The 17,592-nt window shown below is 45.8% G+C and overlaps 1 protein-coding gene across 1 annotated transcript; it reads left to right on the forward strand.

The window, feature by feature from the left end:
• The first annotated feature begins 6,941 nt into the window (after nt 1–6,941).
• On the forward strand, nt 6,942–10,858 carry LAX1 (lymphocyte transmembrane adaptor 1). Its single transcript, XM_007166284.3, has 4 exons — nt 6,942–7,027; nt 7,441–7,551; nt 8,226–8,311; nt 10,115–10,858. Exons 2-4 carry the CDS (start codon nt 7,470–7,472, stop codon nt 10,856–10,858), a joined length of 912 nt encoding a protein of 303 aa, XP_007166346.3. The 5' UTR covers nt 6,942–7,027; nt 7,441–7,469.
• Nucleotides 10,859–17,592: the final 6,734 nt, after the last annotated feature.

Raw genomic sequence — 17,592 nt, forward strand, 5'->3', positions numbered from 1 at the left:
TAGTGCACAGCAGGAAAAAGACAAGGACACTCATTTCTTTCTCAATATCTCACCCTGTTACGCACTTAAGTCATAAATTCACAGCAGCAATAAGCGCCTGAGAGAACTTCTCCAGTCAGGCACCGTGCCAAATGCCAGAGATATAATAAATTAAAACACAGTCTCTGCCCTGAGAGGGTTCAAAGTCTACTTGGGGAGACACACATTTAAACAACTAATCCCAACAATTGAGAGGTGCTGTTACACACGGTGCCACGGGGACACAGAAGACCAAGAATCCAGTTCCAGGTGCAAAGGGCTTCACAGAAGTGGTGATGCTTAGGGCACATTTTTTAAAATAATTTTGTTTTTTATAAAAATGACACTTGATCTTTGCAATAATTCAAACAATGGGTCTGAAAAAGAAAATAACAAAATACCTCAGGCCCCACATCCCAGAAATAACCAGTATAAACTCTTAAAATGTGATTTTATTGGAATTCTACAAGAGAAAAAGAATCTGCTGGTAAAATGAAGGAACTAGTGCAAAGGCCTAGAGTCCGAAAGTAACAATGAGCTGGGTCTGCTTGGAGTGCAGAGTGCCTGCAAGGGGGTGGCCATCCGAGACTGACCACGGCAGGAGAGCCGGGACCGCTTCTGTTTTATGTGCAAAGCCAGTGCCTGGTACTGTGCGGTGGGAGATGTCCCAGAGATATGTGCTTAAAAAATAAAGGACCACGCAGAAGGTAGGCAGACTAAGCATCGAGAGAGGAAGAAAGGCCTGAGAGAGCAGTCCATTAAGTGTAAAGAAATGAGTCTCATGCATCAGGAGATGACATGATAATAGCAGCCCCATTTAATGAGCTGTTGCATAAGCCAAGCATTTTTCATTGTTCGACCAATTAATTCTCACAACAGCATTACCTAAACACTATTTTTATCGTCATTTTGCATCCAAGGAAACAGCCAAAAAGATTAGAGGACCTGCCCGACATCACCCAGGTAGTAATTTAAGATCTGATACTCTTAACCCAGTGCTCTGTCTTTCCTGAGAGGATTCTGAAAGATTTTTGGTATTAGCAACAACGCTTAGCGTGTAGCCCCGCCCCCTCAAAGGGCTTTGCTTGCTTGGACACGTAAGTTCTGTCTATTTAAAACCAATCTTAACACTTTAGAATCATATGTCACATTCAACCCCTCAAGTCATTAAGAGTGATTAAAAGCCAACACTAGAGCAATCAGGTTTAAAACACATACCCTGTCACCCAGGAGTGAGTAGTTTTCTTCCGCTATCACGATGAATAACTTCAGGTATCTGTTTTGTGTTTTGAATGGTGGGTTTGATTGGTTTACGTACCATGGGGAGGGAAAGGAGAGCAGGGGAAAGTGGCGCAGCCAGGGCCTGGAAACCCAGAGCTCACTGTGAAGCCTGGGAACTTTCTATGTGGAGGCTGTCTCACTCAAGCGCGGGGGCAGGAGAAAATCATAAGACCGGAGAGATTAGTCTGACTCAAGCTGACTGGGTAGATAAGATAACATAAGACCTTGAGATGATCACAGGCAGGGGGAAGTGCTTGAAAAAAAATTTTATTTTAAGTAGCTGTCAGTGTGCTGAGGTTTGGTTCTATCTGCGCTTCCCATGTACCATCTTCCAAGTTCCCAGTTCACACACCATCCCCTATTGGCACCAATGGCTCCAGACAGGCCTGTAGAGCCGTCTCTCTTCCTTCGGTCCCAGCCACAAGTGTGATGCAGCAATGGATCTTCTTCCCCTGTGAGGAGTCCTAGTTCTTACTCAGACCCATCCAAAGGAGAGGTGGACAGAGACCCAGGTTCCAGCTCCAGAACCAGCTGCCTCTGAGTCATCTCTGCTTCCTGCCAGGTAAGGCTACTTGGAGGGAAGGCAGCAAAGACCTGCACTGGCAGAGGCCAACCTGCAGGCCTTTCCCCTGGGAACCCTCTGGGAGCCTGGACACCGGGCAGGCACCGACACCTCAGGGAAGCTGAGGCCTCAATGTCCACTGGGATGACATAAGAGAGAAGCATGTGATGAGGCACTGGCTGGCTTCCCTGCCATCCAGCTGGGAATCCATTTCCTTGTGGAAAGTGACATCAGAGGCTCTTCTTCACTAGTAGTCTTAGTGGCCCCTTTTCCTTGGACTCTCCCAAGACGAAAGAGTGTCAGGAAATGCGTAAAAGGAAGAGGGGGAGAAAGCTAGAAAAAAAGCTTAGAACAATCTTTGAAGGGACTTCCCTTGTGGCACAGTGGTTAAGAATCCGCCTGCCAATCTTAACAAAAAAAGAAATGGTTCTGAAGAACCATAGGGGCAGGATAGGAATAAAGATGCAGATGTAGAGAATGGACTTGAGGACACAGGGAGTGGGAAGGGTAAGCTGGGACGAAGTGAAAGAGTGGCATGCACATATATACACTCCCAAATGTAAAATAGATAGCTAGTGGGAAGCAGCCACATAGCACAGGGAGATCAACTCAGTGCATTGTGACCACCTAGAGGGGTGGGATCAGGAGGGTGGGAGGGAGACGCAAGAGGGAGGAGATATAGGGATATATGTATATGTATAGCTGATTCACTTTGTTGTAAAGCAGAAACTAACACACCATTGTAAAGCAATTGTACTCCAATAAAGATGTTTAAAAAAAGAATTCGCCTGCCAATGCAGGGGACACAGGTTCGATCCCATCCCTGGTGGGGGAAGATCCCGCGTGCCACGGAGCAACTAAGCCCGTGAGCCACAAGTACTAAGCCCACGCTCTAGAGCCCGCGAGCCACAACTACTGAAGCCCACGTGCCTAGAGCCCGTGCTCCGCAACAAGAGAAGCCACTGCAATGAGAAGCCCGTGCACCACAACGAAGAGCAGCCCCCTCTCGCCACAACTAGAGAAAGCCGGCGTGCAGCAATGAAGACCCAACGCAGCCAAAAATAAATAAATAAATAACTAATAAATTTATTTTTAAAAAGCTTTGATGTTTGGGACACTGGGTAGACACGGGGAGTGAATCTTCCAGCTTCTGAGACAGGTGCACAACAGGCCAGACTGGGATGGATCTTCTCTTGAAGAGCCCTGTAAAGCAAGCTAGCCAGCAGCCGGGGGCCCCGAGGGCAGGCCCCCGGGGCCAGGCCCCCGGGGCCATGTCAATCCGGCTTCATTCTGGGGCTTCATTCTGGGGCTCGTACCCAGAGCAGAGGTCCTCAAAATGTGAAACACAGACCAGTTCTGTCAAAATCACCTGGGAAGTGTTTATGAAAACCACCGGTCCCCCTCTGCACCCTCCGCCCACGAATCAGCAGCGGGTGCCAGGGATCTGCATTTGTTTCTAAAAAGCACCTCCCCAGTGCTCTTTAGGTCTGCTGAAACAAACATGGTAAATCTGGAGGCTTATAAAACTCAGTGTCTCAGAAACCCAGGGCGAACAATCACAGATCCCTCACCACATTGCCCCATCTTGAATCACGCTCCGCCCAGAACACAGCGCGCCGGCCAGCCCAGGGAACGGGGTGCAGACATGATTGCTTCTACCTTATTAAGAGCTGAGCAGCATTTCCTGGGCCCCGTGCTTCATTAGCACGTTGGCGGTGTTGCTTCCTGTAGCTGACTCTCTGTTTCCATTCTGGCAAAGTGTTTGCTCTCTTCTCTCTGCTTTGGGGGTTGGGGGAAGATGAGCTTCTCACGGAGCCTGTCTCTGCCTTCTTGGCAGTTTCCCCATCAGTGCTCCTCACATCCCCGCAACAAGGCAGAGACCCTGGCTTCCCCCTGAGCCTCTCTGCGGAGCACCACACCCAGAGGAGCTTGCCCCTCCTGCAGTCGGCATCGCAGCTACATCCAGGTAGAACCAAACCTGTTGTTTCATATTTTGGGTCAAGTCAGCCTGACATTTAAGGGATAGAGGCAAGGTAGGGAGTTGATTGGGCGGTAGAAAGTTCTAGAGAGATAGATGGGAAACTTTAGAAAGAAAGAAATAAAAACCAATAGACTTTATTTGTGAGGGACTTTGGTAAATAAAGATTTAAGAAGATGAATTTTGAGAGTAAAAAGTTGTATGTTAGGGAATGTTCGGAAGACATGGAGACCAGGAGGAGTTCTGTCATTCTTATCTACTACAAAAAGTGGTTATACCACACAGGATTATATGTAAAACACAAACCAATTCTGCCTTTTCTCCTAGGAGTCAGCAATTTAGGAAGAGCCAGGGAAAGTGGCAGACAGGCTGGCAAGCAGATGACGATTAAGAGAAGGCTTAGAAGGAGGAGCTGAAGCCAGAGACGATCCTGGGATAATGGATGTCACCATACCGACCCGCTCAGAAATCAGAGGGAGGACCTCACAGCCCAGCACTCTGCAGGGAACCCTCAGCAGCCCAGACAGGTAAGTGGCCCGGGTGGTGAGCTCTCCCCTCCCCTGATTTAGACAGAGGGCCCTGGTCTACCCTGGGAGGCTTCTACCCCAGCAGTATTGCCACCCCTCACCAGAGTGGTCCCCTGAGACCAATAAACTCTAGGCTCAGAGAAGTTTACTCAGAACTGCTTGGAGGAAAGAAATGGGTATTGAGGAGAAAAAGGAGTTGATAGGAGGAGACGAAATATGATAACACTGCATTTCCTTAGAGCTGTCTGCCTGCCCTGGTTGGATTTCTCATGCTCAGAGGCCCTGATTGCTGTCCTCGATCATTTCTGTCTCAGGTCCCACCAATCACTCCTCAAAGAAACAAAAACAAAAACTAGTTCCCACTCTGATGGAAACAAAAAGCCCACTTTTTTCATGTGTTTTAGGCCCTAAAAACTTGCCATGAATAAAAATGGAATCATAGATATGATAAAGATATATCCTTAGAACATAAAACCCCACAGAACTAATCGTAGATATAAATTTTACAGCTAAAAGCTTCAATATTATATTAAATAAAAAATTCATCAGCCGTTGAAACTTTGACAGTGGGAGGTATACATTTCAGTGCTATCATAACAGCACAGCTCAAAATAATAAATTTTAAATCACTGTAGTTTGGGGAGGTAAATATCATTACCATGACAAACAAATACATGTCACTTGCAGGTGGACAGAGGCCTTGATGGAGAATGAATTCGTAAAGTGTCAGAACCCTGCAGCTCCCCCGGCAAAGAAATCCTATTTCTATATTCATTCATTTGTTTGATAATTTACTCATTCATTAATTTAACAAATATTCATCAGGCCCCTACTGAGTACCAGGCACTGTTCCAGGCACCAGGTGAACCGGACAGACAAGTTCATAACCTCCTGGAACTTACAGTCAAGTGGGAGAGTCAGATAGAAACAGATGAACAAATGCATGGATAACATAATGTCAGTCAGTCATAAGTGCTATGAGGAAAAACCAAGGCAGAGTAAGGGGATTGAGAGTACCAGGGAGGCTGTGGCCAGGGAGGAACTGTCTGAGGAGGTGACATTTCAGAAGAGACCTGAATGAAATGAGGGACTGAGCTATGGGAGAGGGAGCAGCAGGTCTGAGAGACCAGACTGCTTTGCCAGGAACAGCACGGAGTCCTGGCGGTCAAGGTCAGAGGGAAAGTGGTAGGAAATGAGGTCAGAGGCAGGCAGAGGCCAGAATAGAAGAGGCCATGAAGTCCTCACTGGGTAGAGACTATGGATGTTATCCCAAGTGTGATAGGAAGTCATGGAGGGTATCATAGCAAGCAGAGGAGGGACGTGATCTGATTTACCGTTTAGAGGATCACTCTGGCCCGTGTGTGAAGATAGTGTGTTGGGGCCAAGAGTGAAAGCAAGGAGACCCATTAGAGAGGTTCTTGCAAAGGTCCACTTGGAATGCACGGTGGTTCGGACCAGGGTGGTGGTAATGGAGGAGCAAGAGGTGACTGGTTTGGATAGATGCCCAGGGAAGAGCAGACAGAATCTGCTGGTTTACTAGAAGTGGGGTGTGAAAGAAAGAAAACATTCAAGGATGGCTCCAAGGTTTTTGGCCGAGTCATTAGATGATGGGAAACACCAGAGGAGCAGGTTTGTGGGGGGAGAACAGGAGTTCTGTTTCAGACATTTTTGGTTTGAAATGTCTATTAGGCAACCTTGTGGAAATGTCCAGTACAGAGTTGGGTAAACAAGCCTAGAACTCAGGAGGACAAAAATCTTCCCTGATAGATGACCTGGTTTCTAGTAATTGGGGGAGCAGGTCTGCTAGTGAGTCCTTCTGTAACCTCAATTGGCTGCTTCTTATAGGCAAAGCAGAGCAGTAACTCCGTGCCTGCCTGGGAATTGCATGTAACCCAGAACTTGCTCCATGCATTTGCATTGGTTAAATTCCGCAGAACACCAGAGTGTTGCTTAGAGACCAGCTCCACAAGTTGGTGCTACAGGGGTTATTCAAGTGCAGGCAACCTGGACTCTTGTCCCAGAGCTGCTCCCTAATTGTAAATTGGGTAATCTTCTCCTTCGAGCAAGACAGAAAGCCCAGGAGCAGGGAATGGGGGAAGCAGGAGCAGGTGGACTTGACATTACAAGTTTGGAAGACAGCGTGAAGCCATAGAAAGAACAGTCTTTGGGCCCAAACAGACCTAGACTCACGTTCCATCACGCTCTTTCCTACCTATGTGATCTTTGACATGTTACTCTACCTTTCTGAGTCTAATTCTCGGATTCCTTGGTCACAAAGAGAAATGGGATTGTTGTACAGATTAAATAAGGTTCACATGCAAAACACTGGCATCCAGTAGGCATTCAAAAGGGATAGATTCCTTCTCCCATGTCCTATTTCCCTCTCTCCAAGGGAAGATGACCCTCTCTTCCACCACCCAGTCCATCCCACCTCAGCTTTCCTTCCCCGGGCTCTCATTCCAAATCCTCGAGCCCTACCTCCTAAAGGAAGCATCTTCTCCAACTTCCCACCCTCCTATGGCTGGGTCATGGCACTTGGTTTTCCTCGCAGAGCTAAAGACCACTACAGCAGCATCTTTTCTGGGTTGGCGGGACTCCTTGCCATCCTCCTGGTTGTCGCAGTTTTCTGCATCCTGTGGAACTGGAGTAAATGGAAGAAGCGTGAGTCCCTTGTTTGTCCAAAGTTGAGACACACTAAGATCAATCAACTAGCCTGGTATTTAAAGCCCAGTTTACCCTCCAGAGATAAACTGTTGGGCTGGGTAGTCCTCTGTTCTTACCTGGCACACGGGTCATGGTCTCCCCTGGGATCCTAAGCCGTGGCTCCACAAGGCTCAGTGCTGAGTGGAGTTCCATTTTGAAAGTCATTGCCCTGGTATCCCTGTGCCCTGCTTCTGTCCACCGAGTCCCCTATGCTTCTAGCTCAAAGGGAATTGGTCAAGTCTGAAAACGTATTTTTCATGATACATGGTGAGGGTGGGCAATATTTTCAGGGACCATCTCATCCCCAGGGGGCCCCTCATTCTGTGTAGCTGGGCCCAGCCATGACCTCCGTGTCTCTCATTGCCTTGCAGGGCAAGTTCCTTACTTCCAAGTCACCGTCATGCCCTTGCTGACTCTGCCTCGACCCAGACAAGGAACCAAAAATATTTATGACCTCTTGCCCCGAAGACAAGAAGAGCTGGGTAGGTTTTTCTTTCTAATCCCTGGAGTCCAGACCTACAGAACTTCTACCCCCAGAATGTACCTCTCACCTGGAAGCAACTTTCTCTAAAGTTGCAGACCTTTCTGCCCTTCAGGGAGCATGAGAGAGAATGGGATAGATAGACTGCAAGATGCAACTCCAGTGGGGGCTTGGAGAGCTCGAAGAAGGGAGCGGGGGGTCATCTGGGTTGGGGGTTTTGTTTGTTTCTTTTTCCGATTTCATTGATAAAAAATGGACATACATCACCGTATAAGTTTATGGAGTACAGCATGATGGTTTGATTACATAGACAGCAGCTTTGGTTTTTCTTGACGTAAGTTAGCAGGCGACAGCTGGGTATGTCTAGCGTTGGGAAAGACATACAGAAGGAGAAAATGGCCTCCAGCCTCAAGGCAGGGAGGGTTCGCCCCAGGAGCCTCCTTCCCAGCCTCCTCAATTCCTGTGCTAGTGTCCTTTTGTCCTCAGCTAGCTGAGGAGGGTTCCGGGTCTCCTAGCACATCATCCCTGTAGCCCTGACCCTCTCCCCACAGAACGCCAGGCCCCAAACACCAGACATCACACAAACCCACTTCACCCAAGATGCAGGGATTGTACAGGCTGAAGCACTCGGAGGACTGGCTGACTATGTTCAGGGTTTGTTCTCTGTCCTTTCAGGAAGACATCCGTCAAGAAGTATTCGTATTTTCAGTACCGAGAGCCTCCTCTCCAGAAATTCTGACAGCCCTCCCTCTGAGCATGTGGTAAGAGTCAAGAGAAATGACAACCCGTTTGGGAGAAATGATATGTCTCTGGCAGAAGAGCTGAAGTGCAAGAGTTCTAGGTCTTGGCTCTTGTTTCACTGCAAATAGCATGTCCTTTGGCACACACACTCTCCCCCTGCCCCCCGCCCTCGAGGCCCTATTAATAAATTGGGACGACCTAGCCTCAGGACTTCCCTCCCAACCGAGGCAAAAAACTTAGAAAGAGAGGAGCAAGCACTTGGGATTTTAGGAAAGGCACCAGGGCACATGTATTCAAGGACACGATGTTAGAACTGAAATGTGTTTTCCAAATGAGTGTTGTCCCCGTCAAAGTCATCACCTTGGGAGGGTACCTAAATATTCCAGCAGTGCTGTTCGTGCTCAAAATACTCTTAAAGTCCTACTTTGGCAATTACTTCTGAGCCTATGTCAAATTGTTTCAATCCTCCTCCATAGCAGAAATACTCGTAAGTTCACTCAGCACTGTAACTGGTGTAGAAAGCACTGAGCACGTCGGGGATACCTTTGAGGTTACAAGGGGACTATTGCAATTAATAACAATAATCCCGTGTGTCTTGTCGTCTGGCTCTGAAGGCAGCTCCCCAGGAGGAGTCACACCAGGGACAGTAGAGGGACTGTTTTGAAGATCAGGGTGCTTATTTCCATAGATAAGTTCTCATTAGCTTGTGAAAAGAATCAGTTCCTTTGGTTTTGTGACCGTCCTTGGGTAAGTACAGCCATGCTGCAGCTGCTGCTAATTCGGTTGTTACCCAGCCTTTCTTTACTCAGGGGCTTAGGTTGATTACCATGCGGCCACTCCATGTCGCCACCTTTGCTTCCTCTTCCTCTTGCATGTCCCATCCTTGGGCTCTGCTCCTGCTTCTAAGACTTCCTGGGGCAGAAAGTCTAAGTGGCTTATAAAAGGAAGAGCAGAGGAAACTCCATTGCTAAAGCTACTTCTAGGACTCAGGTGGGCCCTGAGGGAATTTTGCATCTAGAGTTTAGATCTCAAACTGGCTTAAGCCCACAAACGTGTTTGGATTGTACTCTGTAGTGTTTGAAGGACATTTTGAACCAGTTGGCAACATTTAAAAACCTAAATGATTTCACATTAAAGTCCAGATGTCCAGCTTTTCTTGAAAATCAGAAGTTCTGGAAACAACAGACTAGCATCTCTAATTGGCCATAATCAGCTGATCTGCGTGTCAGCTGCCCCTATACTAATGTAACAACAAGCATTTTTTAGTGTTTTCTTGTTCCAGGAGTTATTCTAAACACTTTACAGTCAGTAATCCATTTACTCCTCACAAAACCCTCATGGTGTAGATATTATTATGATTATACCCATTTTATAAGTTAGGAAACTAAGGCACAGTGAGATTAGGTGACTTTCCCAAACTCAGCACAGTGTGGTGAGGCCTGGGACTTGCACCCTCAGTCTGAGCCTAAGCCTCTACCTTTAACCACTATGCCATGCCTCTCAGTGTGCTCTGGGGTGGCAGGTTCTCTCCAATTCATAATACTTCCCCCACTCCCCATTGAAACCCCACAGTGTGGCCAAAAAACAGTTGCAATTTATTGTCAAATTTACACTGCTGCTTTCCTTAAACTCAACCTACTTCACTTATTCCTACCTAGCATCTGAAGCCTTGAGGTTTGAGACCCCTGATTCAGACCTTTTCTCCAGAGTGAAGAACTGAGAGAAAGAACCATTAGATGTAGTAGTACTGGGCGGGGAAGAAGAAAGGTTTTGTCCATGTTTCTACTTCTATCCTGTCACTGGCTTTCTCTTCTTACTCATAGCCCTCCCAAGCAGGTGATGTCCTCCATGTGCACAGAGCCCATACTCATGCCATGGGGTATGCAGTGGGCATCTATGACAATGCCATGGGGCCCCAGATGTGTGGAAACCTCACTCCCTCAGCGCACTATGTCAATGTCAGAGCTTCAAGAGATTGCCCAAGCACTTCTTCAGAGGATTCAAGAGATTATGTCAATATCCCCACAGCAAAGGAGATTGCTGAGACTTTAGCTTCTACCAACAGCCCTCCTGGGAACCTCTTCATCCTGCCAAGTACCAAGGTGCTGGAGTTGACTGAAGAAATAGATGAGGGCTGTGGGAACGCCAGTGACTGCACCAGTTTGGGGTCTCCAGGAACTGAGAGCAGTGATCCACTCAATGATGGGGAAGGGTCTTCTCAGACCTCAAATGATTATGTCAACATGGCAGTGTTGGATCTCGAGACCATCCAGGGGAAGCAGCCCTGGGGAACTTTTCAGTGCTGCAGAGATTATGAAAATGTACCACCAGATCCCAGTGGAAACCAGCAGCAGGAGGAGAAGGAAGCGACATCCTCAAACACAGACCGTGTAGAGGGCAGGACAGATGGTCCCGAGACCCACATCCAACCTGTCGTGCAGTCAGGGAGTTTCCTGGCCTTAAAGGATTATGTGACCTATCAGTCATCTGCACAGAGTGAGAACAGTCAGATGAAACATGGAGAGGAGATGTCAAATGAAGACTCTCATGACTACAAGAATGTGTGAGCTGCCAAGGTAGGAGGTAGGGACTTTGAGCAGGGGCCTGACACATGGCTCCTTCCTGATGAATTAAGACCCAGCCACCCAGCTGGAAAGCCACATGGAGTGGTCTATCCTGCCAGATCCATAGCCATTACAGGGTCTAGTGAAGACCCTTGACCACCCTTGTATTTCAGTGGATTCATTTGGTTACGCTAAATAGAAGCTGAAATGAGTAGGGAGCTAAGAGGCTCACAAAAGCAGAGGTTTGAAAAAGTCAGAAAGAAATTCTTCTCAGGCAGGGTGCTGTTATCTCTCATACCAACTTAAGAATGCTGAAACTGCCTTATAGGACTGTGAGGAGGTTAAAAATGGAAGAGTACTTTAGCAGACAGTGGAAACATGAAGTAGTCTAAAATCATTACCTTCACTAATACCAGCAGGCTGCAAAGCAGGAATACAGATTATTTGGTAATCCAGGCAGAGGCCAAAAGGAACGAGGAAGTTGGGTTGGGGTGGGGGGACAGTTGCCGCTCTCAAATGAGTGTGGACAACCAAACGCTGGAGAAAATGCAGAACAATAGGAACTCTCACTCATTGCTGAAGGGATTGCAAGGCATAACATTCACTCTGGAAAACTGTTTGGCAGTTTCTTATAAACATAAACCTATTATACAACCCAGTCATTCCACTATTAGGTATTTATCCAAGTGTGAAATTTGTATTCACAAAAAAAAACCATACATGACTGTTTATAGCAGCTTTATTCATAATTGCCAAAACCTAGAAATAACCCAAATGTCTTTCAACAGGTGAATGGATAAACAAGTGTCCTATATCCACACAATGAGTTTATCCACACTCAACAGGAAAAAGGAGTGAAGTAGGTTCATGCAATAACATGGACAAATATTAAACGAATTTTGCTAAGTGATAGAAGCTAGACCTAAAAATCTACATATTGTATGGTTCCATTTATATGACATTCTGAAAAAGGCAAAACTATAGGGGTGGAAAACAGATCAGTGGTTGGCAGGTTTGGGGAGAGGGAAGGGGTTTACAACAAAGGAGCTGTACAAGGGAATTTTTAGGATAATTGTTCTGTATTGTACTATGGTGATGGATACATGATTGTATTCATTTGTCAAAACACACACAAAAAAAGCTGTATAGCACAAAGGGTGACTTTTATTATATGCAAATTTTTAAAAAATTCACCAGGCTGTCAGGGGAACCCACAATAAAATGCAGATTCTAAAAAATGAATCTAACTGCTTCACAAATGTATGACATAATCTGACTGAAGGGAGTGGGGGAAGAAATGAACGGGCCTAAGTAACTTTGGAAAACAATGTTTTGCTTGAAACTGTAAGATAAAGACACAAAGAACTGAAAACAAACACTGCAGTCTAGTTGGTAAATTTGTAGGGCATACTTGAACAAATAAGTAAATATATTACAGGTAGAGAGAGGCAGGTTTCTTACTGTCAGAGAAAGAAGTGACAAATAAGCAAGTAGAAAAGGAAATATAGACGTGTATATACACAGGCTAGTATACATATATATTTCCTAACTGTCCACTGGAGGGTCTAGAAGCAATCATGGTCCAGTAGCAGTGAATGCACTTAGCTCTCAGACCTTGGTTTCTAAACTTGGTAGACACCACCTTAACCATGTGATCAAGGTCAACTCACCAGTAGTAAGTTATATTGCTATATGATCAAGGAGAAGGGTACTTCACCTCTGTGGTATTCTTCCCCAAAATCCACAACCCCAGTCTTATCATGAGAAACATCAGAAAACTCAAATTGAAAGACGTTCTACAAATACCTGACTGGAACTCTTAAAAGTGTTAAAGTCATGAAAGACAAGGGAAGACTGGAGAAACTGTCAGACTGGCGGAGACTAAGAAGACATGACGACTAAAATATAACATGATGCCTTGGATTGGATCATAGTACAGGAAAAGGGCATTAGTGGAAAAAATAGTGAAATGAAAAAAAAGAAAGTCCATATTTTAGTTAATAGTATTGTATCAATGTTAATTTCTTAGTTTTGATAAATGTACCATGGTTATATAATTAACATTAGGGGAAACTGGGTGAAGGGTATACAGGAACTCTCTGTACTATCTTTGCAACTCTCCTGTAAGTTATGGCAAAACAAAAAATAATTTTAAAACATGGACAAAGCTGGAAGTGAAGACATCTAGGCTCATTCCACTTAAGTAAATGTGCCTTTGTTCCTTTTTCTGCAAAATGGACATAATATAAAGCATATGCTACTGTAATTGTTCTGGATATTTGTCTGTTTTCTGCATTGTTCTCTTAATGTATGTACTCAGTCTCTCCTATCAAGCTGAAATCACTTTGCCTGTAGGAAAATATAATTAAATCCTTTGTATTCACCCTAGTTCTTGGCACAAGGCCCAAGATAAAGTCAGGTTATCGATGTGACAGTTGATGATGTGGTTTCAGTGCATGTCTTTATAAAATGTTGAGTGAGGTTTTTCTGTGGTTCAGGAATGGAGACTAAGGCTTAAAGCTAAGTACCCAAGGTATAAAAACATCCCACATTCTGAGTTCAGAGCACCACCAGCTGTTAGGGGTCTGCCAACACCACTCAAGGCTTACTGAGAGTAGGAAAATTAGTCCTACCATGTACTGCTCTCCACCACATCGCATCCCTGCTCCACAGGAGAGGACTGAGATGTGACTGCGATTAGCCTTTGAGGACATGCTGGTCAGGAAGAGTTTCTTTCCTCCTTCACTGCCCCCATCCCCAGGGATGCTAACCATCTCTTCTGCAGAGTACCTGATGCCCCAGGAAAGGGAGAAAGAGCAGTGTGTTGCCAGAATTGAGAGAAAGGGCTGTGGAGCAGCTGGCCACCCACCGTTGGCCATGGCAACAATAAAAGTGTCACCAGAGGAAGGCATCTGGACCTGGGTCATTTTGTTGGCACCACCTCAACAGGGTGCCAAGGCAAGGGGCCTCTAGGATAAATCTGTGAGGTATAGACCATCTGAGGTGGCTTCACAAACACTTGGGTGGGTGCTATAGACTGAACATTTGTGTGCCCCCAAAATTCATATGTTGAAACCTAATCCCCATTGTGAGAGTAGTAGAAGGTGGGGCCTTTGGAAGTGATTAGGTCATGACGGTTGAGTTCTTGTGAATGGGATTAGTGCCCTTGTAAAAGAGGCCCAAGGGAGCTCCCTCACCCCTTCCTCCCTGTGAGGACACAGCAAGAAGATGGCTGCCTATGAAGCAGGTGTCAGGCTCTCACCAGACACCAAATCTGTGAGTACTTTGATCTTGGACTTCCCAGCCTCCAGAACTGTGAGAAATAAATGTTTGCTGTTTAAGTCACCCAGTCTATGGTATTGTTGTCATAGCAGCCCAAGCAGACCAAGACGGTGGGATAAAGACAGATTTTTACAGGAGCTAGCTCTCTCATACCTGGTGGCTATATTTTGGGTAGATTTCTTCATTGCTCTCAGATTCACTCACCATGTGACCAGCATTTAAATTCCTGCCACACAGAGGGCACCACATCAGTCTGATATTGATGGCCAGTAAAGGTTGGCCTGGGAAGCAACAATAAGCACAGAGGGAGGATGGCAACCTCACTCAGTCAAGTAAGGAGAGATTTATGTCAGATGTGAGATGAAGATTCAGACAGAACTGAAAAACACTGGCATGTAAGGATTCTCATAACCAAGAGACAGTTATGTAGTTGAACCCAAGTCCATGTGCCCGACATACAGTGAGGCCAAACAAACTGAAATGTCAGCGTTTGGAGCAGAAAAAGGTTTATCGCAAGGGCCATGCACGGAGAATGGGTGGTTCATGCTCGGAAGACCTGAACTCCCCAGTGGTTTTCAGGGAAGAGTTGTTTTGTTTTGTTTTGTTTTGTTTTGGCTGCACCGCTTGGCTTACAGGATCTTAGTTCCCCAACCAGGGACTGAACCTAGGCCACAGCAGTGAAAGCGCTGAGTCCTAACCACTGGACCGCCAGGGAATTCCCAAGGAAGAGTTTTTAAAGGCAATATTTGGGGTGAGGGCTGCAGGGTGTACAACTTTCTTCGGACTAGTTGGTGGTGAGGTAAACAGGGTGGTGTTCCAGGAATCTCAATCATCAACCTTCTGGTTCTCACCAGTCTGGCGTCTCAGCATGTATTTACCATCCTCCAACTGGATGGGGGTCTTAGTTCCTGCAGAACAACTCGAAAATATGTATCAGATTGTTATGTGTATTCCCTGAGGCAGAACTAGGACTCTTCTATCACTGAATTATTGTTTCTTGACTGCTTTTCCTGTGTTTCTGCATTCTTTAATTAGTAACTGCTTGAATTTGAATCTGTTCTTTGGAACTCAGGGAAGGCCTAGGAGACTAAAGCCTTCTTCTATAAACAAGAAGTGGGGGGTTATCTTTTGTACCTGGGAGGGCCCCACAGGATCCTGCTCGGTGTCAATCCTCGCTTTTCTTTGATACTCCTCAATCTTGAGGGGAACAGGGGCGGGACAAGAAAAGGAATAAAGTTTTGGATAGAGAGGTTAATCATAAACTCAGCAGAGGAACTCAGTTTTAGGGGGACTCAAACCCAGCCAAAACCTAGATGGGACTTGAACCCAGGGTCTCTTTTTTTTTTTTTTGTCTGTTTTTAAATAAATGAATTTATTTATTTGTTTGTTTATTTGTTTATTTTTGGCTGCATTGGGTCCTTGTACTGCTCACAGGCTTTCTCTAGTTGCAGAGAGCAGGGGCTACTCTTTGTTGCAGTGCGCGGACTTCTCTTTGCGGTGGCTTCTCTTGTTGCAGAGCACGGGCTCTAGTCATGCAGGCTTCAGTAGTTGTGGCACACAGGCTTAGTTGCTCCGGGGCATGTGGGAACTTCCCGGACCAGGGCTCAAACCCATGTCCCCTGCATTGGCAGGCGGATTCTTCACCACTGTGCCACCAGGGAAGTCTGATCCCACAGTCTTTTAATTGAGATCACACACCTGGTCTCAGGACTTAACGGAGCTCAGGTTCTTAATGTCTCATCACAGAAAGAATTTAGTGAGAGACAAAGTGATAGGTAAGAAGTGGATTTATTTAGAGAGAAACACACTCCACAGAGTGTGGACCATCTCAGAAGGCGAGAGCGGCACCAGGGTATGAGGTTGCCAGTTTTTATAGGGGTGGGTAATTTCATAGGCTAATGAGTGGGAGGCGTATTCTAGTTATTTTGGGGAAGGGGCGGGGATTTCCAGGAACTTGGCCACCGCCTACTTGTTGACCTTTTATGGTCAGCCTTGGAACTGTCATGGCGCCTGTGTGTGTGTCATTTAACTTGTTGATGTGCTACAATGAGCGTATACTGAGGCTCAAGGTCTAGTTGAAGTCTTGTCTGCCATCTTGGACCTAGTTGGTTCTAACCAGTTTATGTCATGTCCTATGGCTTTGTCATTCTTTTAAAGGTTGTGCCCTGCCCCCCTTCCCTCCTGTTTCAGTTTCAGTTATGAGATGAAAAATTATGGGATCAAAATGAGTTGTTAAGAGAGCTACCACCCAGTAAGAAAGGGAGGTTCAACCTACAACTTGGGTGGCAGGTCCCAGAAAAAAAAAGCCAGCTCATGCTTATACCCCAATGAGCTGGACACCTCAATAAAAAAGAAATAACAAGCCCCAAATGGAGTCATTTGCCCTCCACTACATCAAACCACGGCTTAATTGCAGTGTCAGTTCTGCCCAGAAATGTGACCTGTAAAACAATATGAAATTTCCTGATCAGTACAAGTGAGGTAATCTGCATGATAAAGATCCTTGCTATTCCCTTCCCCTCAAAAAGAAGAGGACCTGGCCCAAAGTAACCTTTTTCTTTTGCTAATAGCTTTCTTGTCCCACCCTGCTTTCTATAAAAGCTTTCCATTTTGTACCACTCCTGGAATGCTAGATGGGATGCTGCCTGATTCTTGAATCGCCCAATAAAGCTAATTAGATCTCAAATTTACTTGGCTGAATTTTGTTTTTTTAAACATCAGTTACCCTTATATACATTCTCCCAAATTGAGAATAATTAATAAATTATTTTCTCAGATAGGTAACCTTTCTGTTTATTTCTTGTTCTGAGAATTTTTACAAATGAATGGATGAAAGACTTTATTATAATTCTTTCCCCTTACAGTTTTGTTGCAGGAAGGGGGACCCCTTCCATGGCCCGAGAGTGGGCTCTTGTCTAACACTCGGAAATGAATTATCCAAGGAGGCACACATGCTGACAGAGCAAGAGACTTTATTGGGAAGGGGCACCCGGGAGGAGAGCGGGAGGGTAAGGACTGCTTTGCCACCTGACTCACAGTCTCGGGTTTTATGGTGATGGGATTAGTTTCCGGGTTGTCCCTGGCTAATCATTCTGACTCAGGATCCTTCCTGGTGGCGCGTGCATTGCTCAGCCAAGACGGATTCCAGCGAGAAGGATGCTGGGAGGTTGGTAGGATGGACTGGCATCTCCTTTTGACCTTTCCCAAATTCTTCCGGTTGGTGGTGGCTTGCTAGTTCTGTGTTCCTTACCAGGATCTCCTATCATAAAATAACTCATGCAAATGGTTACTGTGGTGCTGGCCAGGGTGGGCGGTTTCAGTCAGTGTTTCCCCAACAGTTTTTTTTGTTTGTTTTGTTTATTTTATTTTATTTATTTTATTTTTGGTTGTGTTGGGTTTTCATTGCTGCACACAGGCTTTCTCTAGTTGCAGCAAGCGGGCTTCTCATTGTAGTG

Source organism: Balaenoptera acutorostrata, chromosome 1 (genome assembly GCF_949987535.1).
Source record: "Balaenoptera acutorostrata chromosome 1, mBalAcu1.1, whole genome shotgun sequence".
In the NCBI taxonomy this organism is placed as follows: Eukaryota; Metazoa; Chordata; class Mammalia; order Artiodactyla; family Balaenopteridae; genus Balaenoptera; species Balaenoptera acutorostrata.

Excerpts from the sequence above, each read along its gene's own strand:
- LAX1 (XM_007166284.3), top strand. The coding sequence starts at position 7,470 with ATGCCCTTGCTGACTCTGCCTCGACCCAGACAAGGAACCAAAAATATT. Across the intron at positions 7,552-8,225 it reads CCGAAGACAAGAAGAGCTGG|GAAGACATCCGTCAAGAAGT; the intron begins GTAGGTTTTTCT and ends CTGTCCTTTCAG. Across the intron at positions 8,312-10,114 it reads GCCCTCCCTCTGAGCATGTG|CCCTCCCAAGCAGGTGATGT; the intron begins GTAAGAGTCAAG and ends TCTTACTCATAG.